Here is a 21,617-nt window from a genome sequence, read left to right as displayed (position 1 = left end):
CAACCCACCGAACATGTACTCTTGTGCCACTGCTCTACTGGTGTTTTGATGACCCTTATTCGATTAGGGGAGATGAAGATGCACTGTGCTCGCTGGAGCACATGACATTGCGAACGCCACGGGCGACAGGCTTGAAGATATCGTCCTCGGTTATGATGGGAAAGAGCGAGGTCAGTGTGACTCGTGTCACGCGCCGTACAGGTGTGGTGAATTCAGAATGCTTTCCCCACAATCGCTCTCGTTCTGGCACTCAGGGCAAAACAAAACATTTCCCGGCGTTGGCTTTGGATACAAATGGGGCTTCGAAGGCATGGGCGTTAGTTGGAGCTGCGAGGCACTGCAGGGCAGTGGGTATGTCGATTAATTCAGGCAATGCGCGGGAGTCTCACTGGCACATGTGCACACAGCCATGGCTCTAGGTCGACTAGTAGGCTGCAACGAGCGTCTTTTTTCGGCTCGAATTCGGGTGTGATCCTAGTACGTACGGTTTCTACAAGTAACTTTTCTATATAGACGCAAGGTTGCGTTTGCCTCATGTTGATCTACTTCCTCTCGACTGCTCTACCCCCAGACCCTCATTCACTCTGCCAACGATCACATGGAGCCATCCTTATCCCCAATTAAATCGTTCAGAGGTCATACTGATTACTTAAACAGACTTGTATTCTCGAAACAGAAGAATGAACTCAAAATCATAAGCACCTGCAAGGATCAGACTGTTCGGATTTGGGATGTAGAAACAGGGAATCAAGTGGGAGATCCATTCGATGGACACACTACTAGTAGCACTTGTGGACTGGCTGTACCAATGGATGGTAGAAGAATTGTGAGTGGGGCGAAAGATGGCAAGATCATCATATGGGACGCAGATACGAAGGAGATCATCAGATGTCTGTCGCATCATACATCCTGGGTCGGTTGCATACAGTTCTCACCTGATGAGAAAAGACTCGCATCGGCATCAGAGGATGGCACACTAAAGATCTGGGATGTGGGAACAGGAGAGCTGGTGTTCGACATCGATGATCACCAAGGTCGAGTATTCGCAGTAGCCTATTCTCCTAACGGAACCAAGTTTGCGAGCGGGTCACATGATCAGACGGTTCGCATCTGGAACGCAGCGACTGGCAAGCAGCAAACCCAACCACTCATCCACGACAGAACAGTGTTCTCAATAGTCTGGTCTCCAGACAGTCGTCGTATCATTTCTGCCTGTACTGATGGCCAGATCTACTTCTGGAGTGCACCGACTGGTGCCCAGCTCGGATCTCCACTGCGCGCACATTCCGACGCCATTATCTCGTTGGCAATCTCCCCTGATGGCGAGCTGATAGCCAGTGCGTCCGTTGATAGCACCGCTAGGCTGTGGAGCACAACGACCCGCAAACCTTTTGGTCGTGTGCTCCAGCATACCAAAAGGGTATCTGCAATAGCCTTCTCGCCAAACGGCCAGCTTGTTGCCACAGGCGGTCGGGAAAACACAATCTTTTTGTGGGATATATCTCAGGAGTCCACCATTATGACGAATGTCGTGTCGCCCTCATTCGTTTCCCCGGCGTCCCACATCTCAAGTTACATCGACCAGGTAATAAATTCGTGTCATGTTTATAGAGCAGTATATCTCATGCAAATATTTTTCAAGCCATCAGCAAACTTCCATTCTCTTCCAGCTTCTTCTGCACCGGCGCCGGACGAGCTACCGGATGCGACCGAGTTCGCAACAGAACCTGCAGGCTCGCGCGATGCTGCTGCCTCACATTCCCCATCTCTGTCTCTTCAAGGTCACTCCGATCATGAAATCCCTACTCCAGTCCACACCCCCCCTCCAGTCGAGCTTTCCGACAACATTCAAGTACCTCCAGAAACCATCAACTCGCGTGATGCAGCTGCATCCCCTTCCCCATCTCTTCCCCCTCAAAGCTCCTTTCATCCTCAAATAGTGACTGCTTCAGCTTCCACTCCGGTCCTGACCTCGACTCCAAAGTCATTTTGGAAGCGCTTTCCTATGTTCAATGGGTCTGCAGCGTCTGTAGACTCCAAGCGATGGAAATTCCCTCGTATTGGTAACATCATGTACGCAACACCTTTTCTCTGTGAATATTTTTCTGAATTTGATCCTTAGGCAGCGCAAGCATCGGAATGTGGAACCACAAGCAGGTCCTAACGATGCCCAACATTCATAGGTCTACGAGCCTGGTTTTTAGTATACTCTTCAAGTTAGCCGTTACCCTCGCCCCTCGTTCTATCGTGTTGTCCCTCCCCTGCCTATGTAGTCTGACTGCACTATGCACTATTAGATCCAGCTTTGGTTATGTTTTTTCTTTCTTCCAGGGCTGTGGACTTCTACCGCCGTCGAAGGACTGCCCAGCAATGTTGTTTCTGAATTCTTTCATCCCCGGCAGGTCCAATCGTACGCATACGACTCGCTCAGGAATGGAATTGATCACCTCATCGTCGGTCGGGTATCCTTCAGGGAAAAAATACATATCTAGTGTTGCAAGGCAAATGGTTTTAAATTATCCGAACAGTGTGTCCGAGTCCACCTCACGTGTATGGTCGGTGAGTTGATCTGCTGCATCCCCGTAAATGTGAATTGGATGAATAAATCATCACAGACTCAGTGACACGAGTGCTATAATTGATCACGCTGTCTTGTCGTCTAAAGAATTAAGATGCTTTAATGTGAATGAGACTAGGCGATCGACGGACGCTCTGGTGCGCAGGAAAATAAGAAACATGTTTCGAAGATGCGTGAACATAGCATCGCAGTCGGTACGAAGTAATACTGTATACGGAATGGAGCGAACACGCGAGGCACTTTCCAGCCTGGACACTGCATAAACATATCCCCCTCGCTGATGTCTCGCATCCCACACGTTGGCCACATAACAGCAGCATTTAGATCCTCTACATCATCAGTCAGCTGGGTTTTGCCCCAGATTCTTGAACCAATCCCTCCCAGCCTCCCATGAAACCCTTGCTGCCTCAACACCATCAATCGGATGCGTCTCCCCCTTAAACCACAACATCTCCACTCTCCTCTCCCTACCCTTGAGCGCATGATAAAACCTCAATCCCTGTGCCGGTACCACACGCAAGTCGTCTTCTCCAATCAACAACAATACAGGCGCGCGCACATTATCGACGTGCGCGATGGGCGACGCTTCGAACATTTTTTGGAACGTGGCGGGTGTCATGAGCGAGTCCGGGGTAAGTTGGAGCCCAAATTCACCGTAGGCCCAGTCGGGAATGTCAGACGCTGCTAGTTCGCCGACACTGGTTACGGGGTTGCGTATCACTGCTGCGTTAAATAGGGTTGGGTATTGGCCGATAACTGTGCATGTCAGGGTCAGTATGAAAAAGAGTTTTTGTTTTTGAAATGGAGTCTTACGGTGCGCAGCGAGGAAACCGCCATGGCTTCCACCTTGAATAACTTGTCGTCCGTGCTCCGAGATACCATGCCGGATGAGCTCGTTGACGCTCTCTACGACGTCTTGTACGTCCATTGTTCCACAATTCCCGAGAAGTTTTTGAATGTACTTTTCCCCGAATCCCATGGAGCCGGTATAGTTGGGAAGGGAGATTGTATCTGGGAACATGCTTGTTGTAAGTGGTCAGTAGGCGCGAAGTCAAAGACTTACATCCTTCCAAGGCTAGTGCAGCAGTAGCTGGATAGAATGATGTTGTCGTTGACGCATGTGGTCCTCCATGTGGAATGTTAACGCAGATGGGTTTTGGGCCAGGTCTCGTGGAAGCTTGCTTCGATTGAATTACGATAGTCTCTGTTGGAGGACGCGCGCCGATGGGTATGATCGATGCAGTGAGATCACGCAGTGCGCTCTCAGCTGAAAGGTATAATTAGACTTGGCAAAAATCCAAATTGACTTGAACGTACTTGTGAAAGACATCATTGTCTTATCTAGGACTTTCCAATCGAGGTTATCGTGTTCATCAAAGTATCCCAGTAATACTTCGTATGGGGTAGTAGGCGTGCTCCTTGAACAGATGAAGCGCGTCTTGTCGTCTGTAGCATGTAAGTCCCAGCTATACAAAGGTTCGCCATCTCGCATTTTTGTCTCGTCTGAAATTGCTCCTGATTCTGTATCAATGAAGAGGATCGTCGCACGGGAGCGCCATAAGGAGTGGAGCACAATGTATGTATGGTCTCCGCGACGCAAAAACGGGCTGGATGGCATGTTGTAATTGGGATATAGACCTGGAAAGTCGGTTTCGGAGGTGGGCTCTATCACGGTGTCTACGAGGACCTTGTTGGTACCTGTAGTTAAGTCACGAGATTCTAGAGAAACGCAAGATGCGTGAGGACCGCCCACAGGATTCGAGAACCAGAAGAGTTTAGTGGGGGTCTGATTTTTATCATATAATACACGGGGTGAACGACAAGACCGCTCTGAAGGAGTCAGCTTCAATGTGTTGCATGATATCTTAGTACCAAAAGGTGTCCCTTGCACAGTTGCTGGCTCGGGAAGTTTTATCTCCCATATGCCCATGGGACGATTGAAGCACCATTTAGCCCCCAGTAGTCGACCATCTTTGGTGTGTTCGTGTCCACTAGCGTAGATGATATCTTCCGTCGCAAAAGTAGCTTGACCAAACAGGACGGGTGTTTGGGTAGGCTGTGCCAACGAAAGGGCAACGAGCAACATGTCTTGCTTAGTAGCCTTTGTGAAGGCTGTGGACCTTGTCCAGCGGAATAGAAAAATGGTCGATCTTTTCTTGCCGCGAGACAGTTCGCCAAAGTGCGGGGTGTATCTGAATTTGGGGTAAGGATCGTCCGAAGCATTGTCATCGCCGATGATGTTTGCTTCGGCAGTATATAGAAGAGACGTTTCCGATGGGGAGAAGGAGAGCGATGATGTGAAATCTGACATCCTATTTGCAAGTATTCAGGGACATTCGCATTTATTCAACTCACCATCTGTATGGAAAGTATCGTGGTACTTTGTGACATCCAAGGAAGCCTCCATCTGGATGCCGGCCCAGATTTCGACGAAACGTTTTGTACTTGTGCCATTAGAAACCTCCCGGAGGACCGCCTGACGAGATTTGGAAGGAGATGTTCTAAATGCCTTGATTTCGGAGGAATCATGGGTGGTTGTCTGATGATCAGAACTGATGCCCCCAGAGAAAGTCTTGGTGAGGGATCGTGTGATATTACGCTCAAGATCGCGAACGGTGTAAGTGACGCGTGGAACTGTGTGGGTGTCCGTCATCGATCAGATCTCTGGCTATATTGACTAGTAGACGCACCATCGCCGCCAACAAAATCAGCAGACACAGGAAGGGGTAACTCTGCTAATTCCGTGTAAAACGTTGATGAACCGGTGTGCTGAAGTAAGGACATGTCAGTAGTGATACTTGTATGGTTCTGACGTTTCACGAATGACCCCTTGGATAAGCTGGGAGGATGCTTGGCACGTGTCGATTGCCACCTAATAAAGAACTTCAAATTGGTTGAAAACAAGTTAACACGGTTGAATAGGCGGTAAGAAGACATGGACATGGTGCCACGACATGCACTATAGCTAAATGCACTCCAGAAATCTAGAGAAACGCCTGCTTATTACACTGCACTCGAAAACTTTGGAATGAAGGTGGAGGAGAACGAGGACATCCAGGAAACGGCCAGTCTGGGGCCAAAGTCTGGGGCGGAGTCTGGGGTCAAAGTCTGGGGCTGCGGCTGACGCGTGCGGAGCTTAATTCTAAGTTCCAATTATATCTGGTCACGTTTGCAATACCAGTGTGACCCGTCCATTGTGAGTTGTGACCCGCCCTTTGTGACCTCTTGCAGGCCGCACTGCACTTGGTGACATCAATGATCAGTACTCAGTACTCCCAGTGAGAATCAGCTGTGCTCGAATAGGGCTGAATGTGTTGAAATGTGCGTTTGAGAGACAGCGCACATACTTGCGCATTTCGCTCGATATCCGGACTGACAGCATATTTTCTATAAGACGGGGCAGTGCCCCATGTGCTCTATTGTGCTTCTTTTATATTGCGCACATTTAGGCGCATTCACGCACACTCGCGCTGTCCTCCCAGAATGTGCTTAAATAGTGTCAAATATGCTTTGATTGCTTGGTAGGTATTATGCGGAATACAATCGGTATACGAAAGCAGCTGGAAAATAGTGAAACCGATGCGAAACAGGTGGAGTATACCTCGAAAGTACGTTGAGAGCCGAGCATAAACGAAATAGACAACAGCCTGAGAGCGGATCGCAAACATCGAGAGCCGAGCAGAAAGGATGTAGACAGCAGAGCAGATCGAAAACATGTTGAGAGTAGACAGTGGAGGAGATCGAAAATGGGAAGCAGAAAACACAGCAACGAAGGTGCGGCAGACACTGGTAGCAGAATCAAGACACGTTGAGGAAGCACAAGTGTTGGGACAGTGGATTGACGATCATAATTTTGACTGGTTTTGGTGCGGAGAAGCACAAACATAGCATGCTAACTGCATGTGGTGAGTAGATTGGCGGGTGTGTCGGCAGCCGCTAGCCATCTACGATGGGCACACTAGTACTGGCAGGAGGCACGATGATGGCGGGTGGCTTTGGAATTGTCACAAAGCAAACACGTGACAAAAACAATTCAAACTCAGCCCGGGTCAGCCGTGTTTGCCGAACGCCCCAGACTCTGGCCCCAGACTCCGCCCCAGACTTTGGCCCCAGACTGGCCAGATCTCTGACATTCACAGGAGAACAAGACACTAATGCCGGTAAATGCCGCAACACCGTGGTACCGACCGTACCGTTCGCTCGAAATCAACATGCCACCGTGACCTCGAATCCTTTACCCTAAGCGTAACTTCTGACCAAAGGCTTGTAGACTCACCATCAACTACCTAGTAGCAATATTTTTCTTACCTTACACTAGAGTGATATAAAGGTACACGCACATCTTATCCACTGATTCCACTCACTGAATTCCTCCTCAGGCAAGGTTCGTGAATTTCATATGCAGCTTGTAGTCAAGCATACAAGCACAATTCTATGCGCAGTCGAAGTGTTGAATATTGTACCAGGAAATCAAGTATATCGGATTTAACCCGGTGCATATCGTGATCTTTCCTCATGACAGCTCGGACCCACAAGTGACAAGAGTTGCAACGCATCACCCTGTACGCGAAGATCATCATTGAATAACATAACAGATCGCTGGTGGTAAACAGTGAACGAAGTACACTAAATTATATCCTGTCAGCACAGCCTCAACAGTCAGTCCTGAAACGTGCTGTCCAATCCAGTATCCAGACTGTCGCCATAAATATCCATCACAACGCTCGTCCGCACTTCGATCGGTTGCTAACACATGAGCTAAGCCCCAGACTATCACGAAAAAGAGCAAGGTTGAAAAGTACGAACCAGATGAGACGGCATCCGCTGTGATGGTTTGAATGCCGAAAAGCGAGGCATATGGGAACTCGCAACGCCTTCCACAGAGCGAAAAATCTGATCGGTCACTTCGAGTCTTTTTCGGTTGTTTAACCTGGTGGACGTTTTCAGATAGAAGATATTACTTGAATTACGACAACGCACGATGCCAAAAGTGATATCACATAGACTTTGTAGAGTGTCAGCTAGGAATTAAGGGTGGCAACTGAATCGGACAGACGTTCGCTCTGGACTTGGACAAACCCAACGAACGCGAGATTGTTTGGTAGACCGAGAAACTGATTGAAGTTAGTTTGTGAGATGAGCTTCGGTGTCTACTTACCATGATGACTACCAGAACTGCACAAAACCTATCGAAAATAAGTCCCGAAATCACTGGAGGTTGACTATTAAAATTGGCTGTGGGCTTACGATGTGATAGCACCAGTGTTGATGGTATACAATAGGAGGCAGTTGAGGACGTTGTCAGTTCTAAAGGCAACAAGGTAAATTTGACGTAGAATTGGGCTAACTGATATCGTGCCTTTTCATGCCAGTGCGACGTTTTCGAAGGTAAAGGCATAGTGTAAACGCAATCGCACTGTCGACCCCTGCTGAAAGCACCCATCCAACCACCATAGTTGGCTAGCGACATATTGAGACCGACAGACCTGCAGACAATCGTTGAGGTACATACATAGACGCGTTCTTCGAAGATCTGCTACTCGGGATAAAAGAAACTGTTCAAACTACAGTCAGCAGGTAGATCATCCAACGCAGGTGGCACGTGCGTCAAGGAGCAGTTTGCAAGTCCAAATCCTGCCCAAAAAGATCAACGGCAGCTCGATCATATAATTGAAGGTTTTACCGCAGCGAATGGTTGCAAAAATGAACTATGACAAGGGCATGAGCAGAAAATTTCGATCTCATAGATATGTATCTTACAAAGCAAACAGCAATCCAGCGTTTTTGCGAAACTGCACATGTAAATGAGGAAGGAGGCAACTGCGTGTATCGATATACTCACGCTGCAGTACTCGCCAGATGAAGCAACTGGTATTACACATCAGCGCGAACTTAAAACATTTATAACACTTGAAAAGACTTACAGATTCACAGCATAGGCAATAATAAACTACGATCGTGTCACTACGACAAACGTCAGGCAAACTCAAAGTGACGTACACCGATAATAACTGAAGTCTGGTGGAATGTGGCGAGATCAGCAGTAAATTGTTTGTCTGCATTAGCTACTTACGGGCATTCCCCTGTGATAAGACTGAATGAACCGGAATAGAAGTATAAAGAAATTGACGCACCACATTGCATATTCCAAGCTTGTTGTATCTCCAAAATGCATGATGAGATAAAACTCAACGGTATATATTGTCAATGCTGTATGAGCAGTCTCGAGAATCCTGAAAAGTCAAATGTATCATAGTAGCTTGTGATGACACGCCAACAGAACGATGCTTAGCATACAAGATGAACGCTACCTATGACTATGTCAGATAAACTGTGATATATATTCGTCTGATAGATTTACCAGACACTTCAGAATGTTCCTGTCATGCTCGTATGCCTGCCAGTAACGAAAGGTCTGCATGCAGATGACCCCATACAGTAGCATGTTAGCTAAGGCACCACAAAGCGGTCCTTGCATGATTGACATCACAACTGATGGCATATTAGCAGGGAGGGCAGGGCAGGAATCTGAAGGAACAAAGAAACGACCGTTTCATTCATTATCTACTGTGTGCGTGAGAAACTGTCTGGCTATTTCGGTGAAGAAATATAGATCGTAGTTAGTGATACTGGTATGGCGTGATGTCGGTAGGAAAACACCGCATCGAAGGACCAGTAGAAAGACACTGATGTTCTGTGCGGTCACAGCATCTTCAATGCGCCATGATCATCATGATGCTAGTACCCATATTTGAAATCTCATTAGAAATCTGATCAAGATCATGTATTTGAATAAAGGCCACTCACAAATTATCATATATCAAGAACGATATCAACGAGTTGGTTTCATTGTGGAGGATATCCCTAAGCGTGGATTTGAGATACAAAAGGCGCAAAAAACTTCATGAACAGCCTGAGTCACTATCTGTTCCAAAATTGTTTTCGTGAATGAATGAATCCTGAGAGTGGCATAGTGAAAATGCTGCGCCACTGCTGCGACTGCTGCGGCAACTGCTGCGACCACTGCTGCGGTTCTTTGTGAGTGCGCATCAAATACACTTACTACTAGTCACTTGCAAGAGGTGTGCAATCGAGAAGTTCAAGACACTAACCTCAGAAACTTCGAAGACGCCTACGCCTACCGTGACAGCGTGACCGATCACTTAATTTATCCATATTAAGTAGTCGTCCAGCGGTGCCAAAGTGCACCGAGCATAGAATACAACACGTAGCGTGCGTGCATGAACGTGTAAGCAGTAACAAAGCGTAGCAGCGCATAGGACAGTACAAGTAACAAGCATAAAGACAGGCAATGACAAGCAAAATCTACGTCCTGAGGTCAAGTGCACAACGAAACAGCGGCATGAACATTCGCGAGATTGGTTCGAGTCTTTTTGGAAGCCCGGGGTGCCATGGTAGATGGGGCAGAGCGTTTGGATGCGCGAGAATTGGATAAGTGAGGTATAGTACAAGATGAGCTATGCAAATGATTGTCCGTGTGTGATGGTACTTGAAAATCTATAGTCGGTGTCTGCGAATGTCCAGATGATGTATTAGAATAATGTGAATGGTGATTTGATCCGGGTTGCATGGTTTGAAAGGAATCATCTTCGAAGTCCGTGATATATGCAGTGTTGTCGTCGTTATTACTAGAAGCAAACCATGAGTCGTAACATGTAGATTGATGAGTCGTAGAATACATAATGAATGAGGTGTAAGGAAAGAGAGATGCGCGTCATTGAGGAGACACGTCGAATTGATATTGACGCGTCATATTGATATCGACGTGTATGACTTTGCTCACGTGCTTCCAAAAATCACATCCAAGATCTCTCGTTTAGTGGGTAGTATCTTTGGATGGGTGTGTACCATTGAAATAACTATCCAGAGCTGTTATACACTAGTAAAAACACCCCCTGTTCAGTACTTGACAAACGATTTTATGAACTTTTGAGGCCGCTGGCGAGAAACTCAAAGCGCATCGCCAGTAACTTAGAGTGGCTATACATTAAGGTTTTTTAGCTTAGGTAAAGTTGAGCTCTGTGTTCGGGATTTTGCGAACGCACACCTCTTGGTCACTTGAACCCACAACTTGCCCTCCAAACTGATTAACGTTGAACTAAGAAGCGAAGCTCAGCGTTGTAAACAGAGACGTCTCGTTTACCGGATTATAACCGGCGTTTGAGGACGGGGTTTGGACCGGCGATCAGTACGGCGATCATCTATTGCAAACCAGACGCTTACCATTTCAAACTCCGCGCGAAGGAAAGCCCCAGGCTTCAAGCTTTCAAGTGCAACCTAAACGGACGTCGAAAGGTTAGATTTCCGAGGCTGGTTTGCATGGGCTGTGCCTCAGCGTTGTAAACAGAACACGTACGATCAGCCATGGATTTGAACGTTATATGTACATCCGCGCTCCCAGAGTCACGGTCAGGACCTTCGAGTCTCAGTCCTCTCACTTGCGTAGCGCAAATGACTTTCTCGTCACTATTGCACTCGTGCAGAACACTAAATTCATCAACTCGAAACTCGAAGCTCGAATTCCCTCACCCGGAGAACCTGAAGGCCAAACTCCACTGAGAGATCATCCACTTGTCCAACCGCTCGCAGCTCAAGCCTACCCAAATCCCTTAGCACGACTCCCCTGTCAGTACGAGTGACATGAGGGGCGATTATGAGGAGATGTCCTACCACTCGGTACGGGCGGGCATCGGAAAACGCGTTCCATGAGCAAGGTCAGAGATGCTGGCTCCAGATGTGCATGAAGCTTGAAAGGTGTTGGTGCTACTAGAACCAGTACGTAGGCTACTGTGTCTCGATCTCTTATCCGTTTGTGGCTCACGCTTAGTCTGGGACATGTCGCAGAGGTTCTTGTGTCCGTCTGAGTACATTCTATACTATGGGTCCGGAAAGGAGTACCATTTTGTCCAGCTCAGTCGACATTCGTATATACTGTGGTAGTCCGACACAGGGGACATATGGGAGTCTTGCATGTACACACAATCACCTAGTTGTTGCACACCCTAAGTTCTTCCAGTATGCAACTACTCTTTCGGCTCTTCGGGTGTGATCCTAATCGGTCCCTAAGCTTTTGTATGTACTGACTGCTTTTGTCTAACGCTGATCTACCTTCGCTCGATTGGTCCAGAGCTCCCAGATCCTCATCCACTCTGCCAACGACAACATGGAGCCATCCCTTTCTCCGATCAGATCGTTCAGAGGCCACATCCATTCCGTTCAAGAAGTGGTGTTTTCGAAAAATAGCAATAAACTCAAAGTTATAAGCACATCCAGCGACAAGACTGTTCGAATTTGGGATGTGGAAACAGGAAAACAGGAAAACTCATTGGAGGGGCACGCGAGTGGGACTATTGGACTGACTGTATCAATGGATGGGGGGAGAATTGCAAGTGGGGCACGAGATGGCAAGATCATCATATGGGACGCAGATACGAAGGAGATCATCCGATGCCTGTCGCATCACACAGACAGTGTCATTTGCATACGGTTCTCACCTGATGAGAAAAGACTCGCCTCTGCATCAGAGGACGGAACACTAAAGATCTGGGATACGGGGACATGGGAACTCGTGTTCAACATCGATGATCACCAAGATGATGTACGGACAATAGCCTATTCTCCCAACCGAACCAAGATTGCAAGTGGGTCAAGCGATCAGACTATTCGCATTTGGAACGCAGCGACCGGCAAGCAGCAAACACAACCACTTTCCCATGGCGCAATAGTGCGCTCAATTGTCTGGTCTCCAGACAGTCGTCGTCTCATTTCTGCCTGTAATGATGGCCAGATCTACTTCTGGAGTGCGCCGACTAGTGCCCAGCTCGGATCCCCACTGCGTGCACATTTCGACTTCATTAACTCGTTGGCCATCTCACCTGATGGTGAATTGATAGCCAGTGCGTCCAGTGATCACACTGCGAGGCTGTGGAGCACCTCTACCCGCAAACCTTTTGGTCGTGTACTCCAGCATGACGATGAGGTATACACAGTAGCCTTCTCACCAGATGGCCAGTTTATCGCCACCGGCAGCGATGAGAACATAATATTTTTGTGGGATATATCGCAGGAGTTCATCGTTATGACGAATACCGTGTCGCCTCCATTCGTTTCCCCAGCGTCTAACATCACTAGCTACATCGACCAGGTAATGGATTTGTGTCTTGTCTATACACCAGTATATTCTGATGCAAGTTTTATTCAAGCCATCAGCAAGCTCTTATTCTCTTTCCGTCTCCTCTACATCAGCATCGGATGACCTACCGGATGGAACCGAGTTGCCGTCAGAAATTGTAGGCTCGCGTGATGCTGCTAACTCACCTTCCCCATCTCTACCCCCTCAAAGTCACTTTCATCATGAAATCCCCTCTCAAGTCCGCACCTCCCCTCCAGTCGAACTTTCCAACAGAATACAAGTACCTCCAGAAACCATCAACTTGCGTGAAACAGCTGCATCCCCTTCCCCATCCTTGCCCCATCGAAGCTTCTCCCATCCTCAAGTACCGCTTACTTCAGCTTCTACTCCGGTCCTCGCCTCACCTCCAAAGTCGTTTTGGAAGCGCTTTCCTATGTTCAACAGGTCTGCAGCATCTGTACTAGACTCCAAGTGGTGGAAATTCCCGCGCATTAGTAACATCATGTACGCAGCTTCCTTACTCCATGATCATGTCCTGAATTTGATCCCTAGGCAACGGAAGCATCGAAGTGTGGAACCCCAAGCAGGTCCTAATGATGCCTAGCATCAATAGGCCCGTGTGTCCGCTCTTCATGTCTTATCTGATATTATCCTAGTAGACTCTTACTATTTAGTAGCTATCGCCTTTTCCCCTCGTTCTATCACGTTGTTTCTCCCCTACTTATGCAGTCCGGCTGCAACAAGTGTGTCATTAGCTGCTGTTGGCCATGCGTTCGCAGTCAGATGTCCATAAAAAATTCCCTCAATACGAAGACAGAAGAGAAGAAGTATGTAGCAGGCAATGTAAACTCGAACGCTGTGGCTGCCCTAGCGCAGATCCTACGCTGAGTCGACGATGGACAAAGTAGCAACACCACAGCACGGCCACTAATTATGTAAAACGATGGACTGACGGAACGATGCATGACATCTACAATCAAAATCACACCCCAAACATTCCTCCCATTCATTGAGAAATCGAATACATCTAGCACGCACACATAACATACATGAACATCAATCTAAGACAGGTACAAACACCCATCCAAACGCCCTAACCTCATTCCCCTTCGTCCCCAAGTACCTCTCCGTCTCATACAGCCAATTCACACTCCCAGCAATACAATCCCGCAATCCCCTCACATACCGCCTCGTATCGTCGTCCATCACAGCACACGCAGCGAACTCGCGCTCAGTAGCCAAGAACCCATCTGCGCTCTGCTTCACGAGCGTGCCCACGTACGCAAGCGCACTCCCGAACGAACAATTCCGGTCTTTCATCAGAACGGTGACGATATTGATTCGTGAGCTTGGAGTCATGCCTTTTGCGCATGAGATCGCGTCCTGAAACAAAAGTCAATACTAAGAATATAGATATATTGTTTTGCGCAACGACGCACCTCAGACCATGCTATAAGATCACAAGCCTGGTCTGTCAACTGCTTTAATACCGGATGCGAACACGCCCGTTCTGGGAGGTCCAATCCCCCCGCGTACTCAATCAGGTGAAACACCATTTTCAAACCTGACGCGTTTCTTCGCAGATCGACATATGTCTCCAGATCCGGGATACACGTCGAATCCAGCGAATGAAGACGCCGCCTTGCATCGTGATACATGCGCATGGATCGGTGGAAACGCATGTACCACGCTGGGTTTTTGTACGCGACGCGACTGAGTCGATCGGATATCCTTTGTACGCGTTGTCAGCGAAATCAAAAACATTCAATGGACCATCATGGGAACTCACAGATCAAACACCTCATTCTCGTTTGTACAACCATCCTGCTCATGCTCATACACCAACAAACTCAAAAAATCCGCCCCCAACCTCAACTGCGATAGATCCGCACCAGGATAACACAAAGAAGCCCATAAGCCAACCTTTATCCCTTTCCACTCCAACTTCAACCCTACATCACACAGCCACGCCTCGCTCGCTCGAGATACGGACCTACAATGCCGATTTACGCGTAGCTCAAAGGGCGTGCATGAAGAGAGGATGTCAGGGAGCTGAACGCTTACTGTGCGTGAACAGGGTCTGGTTTGTGATAATGAGGAGTCGCACATGGAGTCGTGTTCGCGCTGTGGGTCCTTGTTGAATGACAGGGTGGAGCACTAGCCTGAAGGATGAAATCCAGGGGGACGTTAATTTTTCAGGCGCGACGGGCACGGGATACGACGTAATGATCCGACACGAGCGCTTGCTTATATTAGGCGGACAATAAGACGAACCACGTTGTCCGTTCGCCGACATCCATGGCCATGAGTTTGAGGCAGGTGAGTCATATAACGGGATGTGTGAGGAGAAGACCATTGTTCTCCCAAGACAGCTGACTTTCACACTGATAAAGATAAAGTTCTCTCTAATTCATTAAACACGTTAAAGCTACGAAGTGCACGTGACAGTACACGTGTTCACGGCAATCTCCCCGAGTACCCCAAATATAAAAAACGGTACGTGACCAGACTACTAGAGTGGTTGACCCGAGGAGCTTCAACATCGAACGAGTTTAATGCAAGCAAAGGTCGTATTTACCAAGGAGCAGAAGGGTATCTGGGGAAAGTGTGAATCGTGTCACCACGTCCCATCCCCAGCGAGCAATCAACGAATGTAATATATCCCTGGGAATGTATCAAGGAACGGAGTGAGAAAAAGAAATCATACGAACGGTTGTAAGAAATCATCCCGCAGTTGACGGTATAACAAGAATTTCGAAGGTTATCCGAAAAAAAAAATCACCATAAACTCTTCCACCGGATCCAGAGCCTCCAACCGGAATCTACGAAGGTGAGCAAAGACTCTGTGATTAGGTCTTTCAGTCGTTGAGAGTTGGTCTAAGAAAGCATCCAATTTGAAGGGTCGATCAGGAGTTTAATAATTTGCGAGCCGAGGCAAAGTCGGGTTCGGGTCCAGCGGAGTTTGAATATAATTGCATATATAAGTACCTGCCCAGCTACCGCGCATAAATGGGTGTAACCCTTTCCTCATCGATGCTAGCTAACTGGATGGTTTAGACAGGTTGAGCCAAAGATAGATGGATCATTTTAGACGTGTTATTCTGTTGAACGCAAAAGAATATCACATTTGACACGATCCACCACAGGCTAGGCTCCATTTACCTTGGAGTTCGAGATGCGACAAACTTGGCGTACACAGTGGCGCGTCACTTTTTCCGGTATCTATTCTTGTTCATTCACGCGTAAGCCCCCAGTATAAACATTCAAATGACTGCTGATCTCGCCTCATTCTGCTAGACTTGATATGTTATTGGCGCATGTCGCTTTTCATTTGCCTGACGTTTGTCGTAGTGACATGATAAACAGTTTATTATAGCTTATGTTGTGAATTTGTACGTTTTGTATCCCGATACATGCATTGCCTCTTCCCTCAGTTGCGTGGGGCAGTGAGCCGGATTGCTATTAATATTCTTGCAAATATCTTTGACATTGAGAGATCATTCAGTGTGGTAAAACCATCAACATTCAATTATGACGTCGAGCTTCACTTTAGTTGTTTTTGCAGTATTTGGACTTGCGAAACTGCTCTATGGGTACGTCGTAGTACCTGCATTTGATGATCTAACTACTGACTATAGTTGCAACAGTTTCTAATATCTCATGTAGAAGATCTTCAGACAACACTTACGTACCTCAACAAATACCCGAAGGTCTTTTGGTCCCACTATCACCAGCAAACCATGGTGGTTGAATGGGTGCTTTCAGTGGTATATCTCTGAAAACGTCTCACTGACGTGAACAGGTAGGACATCGGTTAGCCCGACTATACGTGAAAGTTAACGTTCACCTCGTTTCCCCTAAAATCGACAGCGTCCTCAACCGACTGGATAGCATCAACGCTGGTGCCGTCACGTTATAAGCCTACATCTAACTAGCTACCTTGCATGACTCGGAGACTTATTGTCTGTAGATGTTGCGCCATTCTGGTGGTCACCATGCTAAGCAGACGTCGAAGATAGTCCACCTCCAAAGCTAACTCCAATGAGTGTCTCAGTCACCAAATAATCTAGCGTTCATTATTTTTGTCCAAGTCCAGAGCGCACGTCTGTTGATCTATTTGCCATCCTTGACTCCTAGCTGATACTCTGAGCAGTCTATGTGATGTCGTTTTCAGCATTGTGCGTATCATGATTGATCATCGCCGACTAGGCTAAACGCTCGTAAAAGACCTAAAACGACCAAGCAGAACCGTTCTAGTCGAGGATGTTGCGCTTTCATCAACGTCTAGCTTTTCAACATTCAAGATACTACACCAAAAGCTGTCGTACTGCGACTGATTCTTATTTGTAATCTTAACGTTTGGATGTGTTTCAGCTACCGAATGAAGTCCAGAAGAGTATTGTGGCGAATATTTATGGCGATACTGGAGAGTTAATGGTGAGTCCGTACCGACAGCCCAGTATGGGATGGACACACTATACTCAATTCGTTACTTATCGCCAGCGATTTTTTGATATTAGTCGTCAGTGCAAGGCAACACTGTAGGTTAGGCCTATGCTAATCGAATAATTGATTACATGTTCGTGGTCGACAGGATTTCAGGCTGTGCACATGCGGTGGTGATTGTTCTATCACGGGCGTGCTACTACATTGATGTGGCGGCCACTCTGGATGTTCGGAATAAAGTGCTGGGTTCAGAAATAACTGCCTTGGATGAAATATCATGCCTAATCCGTGATAGAGAACACGCGGACTGTAAAGTAGTCATGTTATATCAACTGGACTGGGTACGGGATGCACGATACGATAGAACGGGGGGCCAATGACGACAGGAACTAGAAGCACACTAATCCTGGGCATCGTCAGGTCCCAAGTTCCGATGCTTGCGCCGCCTAAGGATCAAAATTCAGGACATGTTCATAGAGCAAGGAAGCTGCGTACATGATGCTACCAATGCGCGGGAATTTCCACAGCTTGGAATCTACAGACGCTGCAGACCTGTTGAACATAGGCAAGCGCTTCCAAAACGACTTTGGAGGCGAGGCTAGGACCGGAGTAGAAGCTGAGGCAAGAGGTATTTGAGGACGAGAGGAGCCTTGAGGGGGAAAAGACGGGGAAGGGGATGCAGCTGCACCACGCGAGTTGACGGTTTCTGGAGGCACTTGGATTCCGTCGGGAAGCTCGACTGGAAGAGAGGAGTGGACTGGAGTAGTAATTTCATAATTGGAATGACTTTGAGGGGGAAGAGATGGGGAAGGTGAGCTAGCAACATCACGCGAGCCTACAAGTTCTGTCGCGAACTCGGTTCCATCCGGTAGCTCGTCCGAGGCTGGTGTAGAGGAGACTGAAAGAGAATCAGAATCAGAATCAGAGTCAGAATCAGAGGTTGCTGATGGCTTGAATAAAACTTGCATCAGATACACTGGTATATGGACAAGACAGAAATTCATTACCTGGTCGATGATGTGAGACGCTGGGGAAACGAATGAAGGCGACACGGCATTCGTCATGATGGTGGACTCCTGCGATATATCCCACATAAATATTGTGTTTTCCCGACCGCCTGTGGCAACAAGCTTGCTGTCCGGCGAGAAGGCTACTGCATATACCCCACTGGCATGCTGGAGTACACGACCAAAAGGTTTACGGGTAGAGGTGCTCCATAGCCTCGCAGTGCGATCCATGGACGCACTGGCTAACAATTCACCATCAGGTGAGATGGCCAACATGTTAATGATGCCGGAATGTGCACGCAGTGGGGATCCGAGCTGGGCACCAGTCGGTGCACTCCAGAAGTAGATCTGGCCATCATCACAGGCAGAAATGAGACGACGGCTGTCTGGAGACCAGACTACCGAGTTCACTTCTTCCCCATGGGAAAGCGGTTGTGTTTGCTGCTTGCCAGTCACTGCGTTCCAGATGCGAACCGTCTGGTCATAAGACCCACTCGCAATCTTGGTTCCATTGGGAGAATAGGCCACTGTCCATACTTTTCCCTGATGATCATCGATGTCGAACATAAGTTCCCATGTCTCTGCATCCCAGATCTTTAGTGTGCCGTCGAATGATGCGGAGGCGAGTCTTTTCTCATCAGGTGAGAGTCCTATGCAAGTGACCCAGTCTGTGTGATGCGACAGACATCTGATGATCTCCTTCGTATCTGCGTCCCATATGATGATCTTGCCATCTTCCGCCCCACTAACAATTCTGCTTCCATCCATTGATACAGCCACTCCCCAAGTTTTACTAGCGTGTCCTTCAAACGAGTGTTCCTGTTCTCCTGTTTCCACGTCCCAAATCCGAACAGTCTTGTCGAGGGATGTGCTTATGACTTTGAGTTTATTCCTGTTTTTTGAGAACAACACTTCTTCTACACAGCCAGTGTGGCCTCTGAGCGATCTGATTGGGGATAGGGATGGTTCCATGTGATCGTTGGCAGTGTGGATGAGGATGTGTGGGTTGTAGGTTAGACCAGTCCAGCCAAAGTAGATCGGCGTTACTAGGCAAAAGCGATCAGATGGTAGCACATAGAACGTTTAAGGACCGGTAAGGATCGAGCCGAAAGAGCAGGCGCTCATTGCACATACTTAGAGCGCCTATGGTGTCAAATAAACGTGTGATCAACGGTTCTGTGTATCGTGCATCGCCTGTATCGGACTACCATCAGAAAGTACAGGAACATCGACGATTCAACTTGCATGACAGGGTACACCTTTCTAGTCCGGGCCCGGGATAGCTCTTGCACCAACGACTTCCGACACACTTGATAGACTCTCACAAGTGTGCTCTGCGGCATGTCTTAAATGAAGCATCAACACAAGTGTTCAAACAGATGAGAAATCGACGCACACTGGCAGCAACCACGCACTGCTTCTCGCAGCACCGACTAATCTTTATGCCTTCCATGATGTGCCGAGGGAGAGGCTAATAAAGAGAGAGAGCGGGATGATCAACCGGGTAGCTGTCGTTCGAGTCAATGACGATAGCAAAATTCAAATGATGACGCACTATCATGTATCACAGTATCAGGAACCAGAGTAATAGTCAGAGCAGGACGCGATGCACGCGACCGCGTTTGATGAGCTTAGAGCCGCCTTGATGCAGATGGGCCATCATTGCTCAAAATGAGTACAGTACTGTTTAGAAGTAGACCCCTCGCTGGCATGGGGTCTCATTCAAGTAATTCACGGGCCCCGTTTGATTACCAGTCTTATTGTAGTATGTATATCCATCATCGACTCTGAATAGTGAAAGTAGCTTAGCCCGAGTGTACCCGTAAGGTAGCCTATGATATGCCACTTTCATCCCGATGATATGGCATTCCTTCTATCTGCGTCTCCTTCAGTTATAGCTATCCCTCCTGGTAGTTGTGGAATGGTGGACCGAAGTATGCGACTGCGTTCCTGGCGAGGATCGTGCGGGTGCCTGATACTTATGTGAGATGAGCCAGCGCTGGCTTCAGAGGAATACCTGCCTTGGATGAAATGTGGTGCCTAATCCGTAATAGTGAACACACGGACAACAACAGTAGTTATGTTATATCAACTGGACTGGGTACGGAATGCACGATACGATAGAACGGGGGGCAAATGACGACAGGAACTAGAAGCACACTAATTCTTGGCATCGTCAGGTCCCAAGTTCCGATGCTTGCGCCGCCTAAGGGTCAAAATTCAGGACATGTTCATAGAATAAGGAAGCTGCGTACATGATGCTACCAATGCGCGGGAATTTCCACCGCTTGGAGTCTACAGATGCTGCAGACCTGTTGAACATAGGAAAGCGCTTCCAAAACGACTTTGGAGGTGAGGCTAGGACCGGAGTGGAAGCTGAAGCAAGAGGCATGTGAGGACGAGAGGAGCCTTGAGGGGGAAAAGACGGGGAAGGGGATGCAGCTGCACCACGCGAGTTGACGGTTTCTGGAGGCACTTGGATTCCGTCGGAAAGCTCGATTGGAAGAGAGGGGTGGACTGGAGTAGTAGTGATTTCATGATTGGAGTGACTTTGAGGGGGCAGAGATGGGGAAGGTGAACTAGCAGCATCACGCGAGCCTACAAGTTCTGTCGCGAATTCGGTTCCATCCGGTAGCTCGTCCGAGGCTGGTGTAGAGGAGACTGAAAGAGAATCAGAATCAGAGGTTGCTGATGGCTTGAATAAAACTTGCATCAGATACACTGGTGTATAGACAAGACGGAAATTCGTTACCTGGTCGATGATGTTAGACGCTGGTGAAACGAATGAAGGCGACACAGCATTCATCATGATGGTGGCTTCCTGCGATATATCCCACAAAAATATTATGTTCTCATCGCCGGCGGTGGCGACAAGATGGCCATCCGGCGAGAAGGCTACTGTGGCTACCTTAGAGGCATGCTGGAGCACACGACCAAAAGGCTTTCGGGTAGAGGTGCTCCATAGCCTCGCAGTGTGATCATAGGACGCACTGGCTATCAATTCACCATCAGGTGAGATGGCCAAACAGGTAATGGTGTCGGAATGTGCACGCAGTGGGGATCCGAGCTGGGCACCAGTCGGTGCACTCCAGAAGTAGATCTGGCCATCATCACAGGCAGAAATGAGACGACGGCTGTCTGGAGACCAGACTACCGAGTTCACTTCTTCGCCATGAAAAAGTGGTTGTGTTTGCTGCTTGCCGGTCGTTGCGTTCCAGATGCGAACTGTCTGATCATATGACCCACTCGCAATCTTGGTTCCATTGGGAGAATAGGCCACTGTCACTACAATGCCTTGATGATCATCGATGTCGAACACAAGTTCCCATGTCTCTGCATCCTAGATCTTTAGAGTGCCGTTGGACGATGTGGAGGCGAGTCTTTTCTCATCAGGTGAGAATTGTATGCAATTGACATCGTCTGCGTGATGGGA

General features: G+C 48.0%; 8 protein-coding genes across 8 annotated transcripts; 3 read left to right on the top strand and 5 right to left on the bottom strand.

The window, feature by feature from the left end:
• The first annotated feature begins 700 nt into the window (after positions 1–700).
• HD556DRAFT_565429 (WD40-repeat-containing domain protein) lies at positions 701–2,572 on the top strand. The gene is made up of 3 exons (XM_041310968.1): positions 701–1,585; positions 1,643–2,073; positions 2,123–2,572. The coding sequence occupies exons 1-3, from the start codon at positions 809–811 to the stop codon at positions 2,181–2,183; spliced, it is 1,269 nt and encodes a 422-aa protein (XP_041158957.1). The 5' UTR covers positions 701–808; the 3' UTR covers positions 2,184–2,572.
• A 311-nt stretch (positions 2,573–2,883) lies between these two features.
• On the bottom strand, positions 2,884–5,515 carry HD556DRAFT_1380396 (Alpha/Beta hydrolase protein; the record flags this gene model as incomplete). Its single annotated transcript, XM_041303227.1, has 7 exons — positions 2,884–3,334; positions 3,392–3,589; positions 3,642–3,845; positions 3,896–4,882; positions 4,934–5,212; positions 5,269–5,386; positions 5,489–5,515. 7 exons carry the CDS (start codon positions 5,513–5,515, stop codon positions 2,916–2,918), a joined length of 2,232 nt encoding a protein of 743 aa, XP_041158956.1. The 3' UTR covers positions 2,884–2,915.
• A 554-nt stretch (positions 5,516–6,069) lies between these two features.
• On the bottom strand, positions 6,070–6,601 carry HD556DRAFT_1380392 (uncharacterized protein). Its single transcript, XM_041303226.1, has one exon. It carries the CDS (start codon positions 6,462–6,464, stop codon positions 6,078–6,080), a length of 387 nt encoding a protein of 128 aa, XP_041158955.1. The 5' UTR covers positions 6,465–6,601; the 3' UTR covers positions 6,070–6,077.
• Positions 6,602–7,599: 998 nt separating this feature from the next.
• Positions 7,600–9,080, bottom strand: HD556DRAFT_1239507 (uncharacterized protein; the record flags this gene model as incomplete). Its single annotated transcript, XM_041298047.1, has 10 exons — positions 7,600–7,692; positions 7,737–7,764; positions 7,826–7,925; positions 7,957–8,038; positions 8,091–8,111; positions 8,288–8,370; positions 8,421–8,446; positions 8,674–8,811; positions 8,876–8,889; positions 8,940–9,080. The coding sequence occupies 10 exons, from the start codon at positions 9,078–9,080 to the stop codon at positions 7,600–7,602; spliced, it is 726 nt and encodes a 241-aa protein (XP_041158954.1).
• A 2,536-nt stretch (positions 9,081–11,616) lies between these two features.
• Positions 11,617–13,698, top strand: HD556DRAFT_564567 (WD40-repeat-containing domain protein). Its single transcript, XM_041310967.1, has 3 exons — positions 11,617–12,743; positions 12,802–13,235; positions 13,294–13,698. The coding sequence occupies exons 1-3, from the start codon at positions 11,763–11,765 to the stop codon at positions 13,385–13,387; spliced, it is 1,509 nt and encodes a 502-aa protein (XP_041158953.1). The 5' UTR covers positions 11,617–11,762; the 3' UTR covers positions 13,388–13,698.
• Position 13,699: 1 nt separating this feature from the next.
• HD556DRAFT_564552 (isoprenoid synthase domain-containing protein) lies at positions 13,700–15,124 on the bottom strand. The gene is made up of 3 exons (XM_041310966.1): positions 14,521–15,124; positions 14,171–14,462; positions 13,700–14,114 (listed from the first exon to the last, which is right to left on the bottom strand). The coding sequence occupies exons 1-3, from the start codon at positions 14,838–14,840 to the stop codon at positions 13,788–13,790; spliced, it is 939 nt and encodes a 312-aa protein (XP_041158952.1). The 5' UTR covers positions 14,841–15,124; the 3' UTR covers positions 13,700–13,787.
• Positions 15,125–15,906: 782 nt separating this feature from the next.
• Positions 15,907–17,813, top strand: HD556DRAFT_1309386 (uncharacterized protein; the record flags this gene model as incomplete). The annotated part of the gene is made up of 10 exons (XM_041300285.1): positions 15,907–15,973; positions 16,108–16,123; positions 16,297–16,324; positions 16,379–16,498; positions 16,534–16,643; positions 16,906–16,909; positions 17,106–17,168; positions 17,259–17,272; positions 17,326–17,518; positions 17,655–17,813. The coding sequence occupies 10 exons, from the start codon at positions 15,907–15,909 to the stop codon at positions 17,811–17,813; spliced, it is 774 nt and encodes a 257-aa protein (XP_041158951.1).
• A 2,531-nt stretch (positions 17,814–20,344) lies between these two features.
• Positions 20,345–20,993, bottom strand: HD556DRAFT_1309385 (uncharacterized protein; the record flags this gene model as incomplete). The annotated part of the gene is made up of 3 exons (XM_041300284.1): positions 20,345–20,390; positions 20,440–20,879; positions 20,937–20,993. The coding sequence occupies 3 exons, from the start codon at positions 20,991–20,993 to the stop codon at positions 20,345–20,347; spliced, it is 543 nt and encodes a 180-aa protein (XP_041158950.1).
• Between the last annotated feature and the right edge of the window lie 624 nt (positions 20,994–21,617).

This window comes from Suillus plorans (assembly GCF_016647745.1).
Source record: "Suillus plorans strain S12 chromosome Unknown HD556scaffold_37, whole genome shotgun sequence".
In the NCBI taxonomy this organism is placed as follows: domain Eukaryota; kingdom Fungi; phylum Basidiomycota; class Agaricomycetes; order Boletales; family Suillaceae; genus Suillus; species Suillus plorans.
The sequence above is the reverse complement of the archived record's forward strand: the minus strand, read 5'-3'. Positions and strand labels throughout refer to the sequence as shown.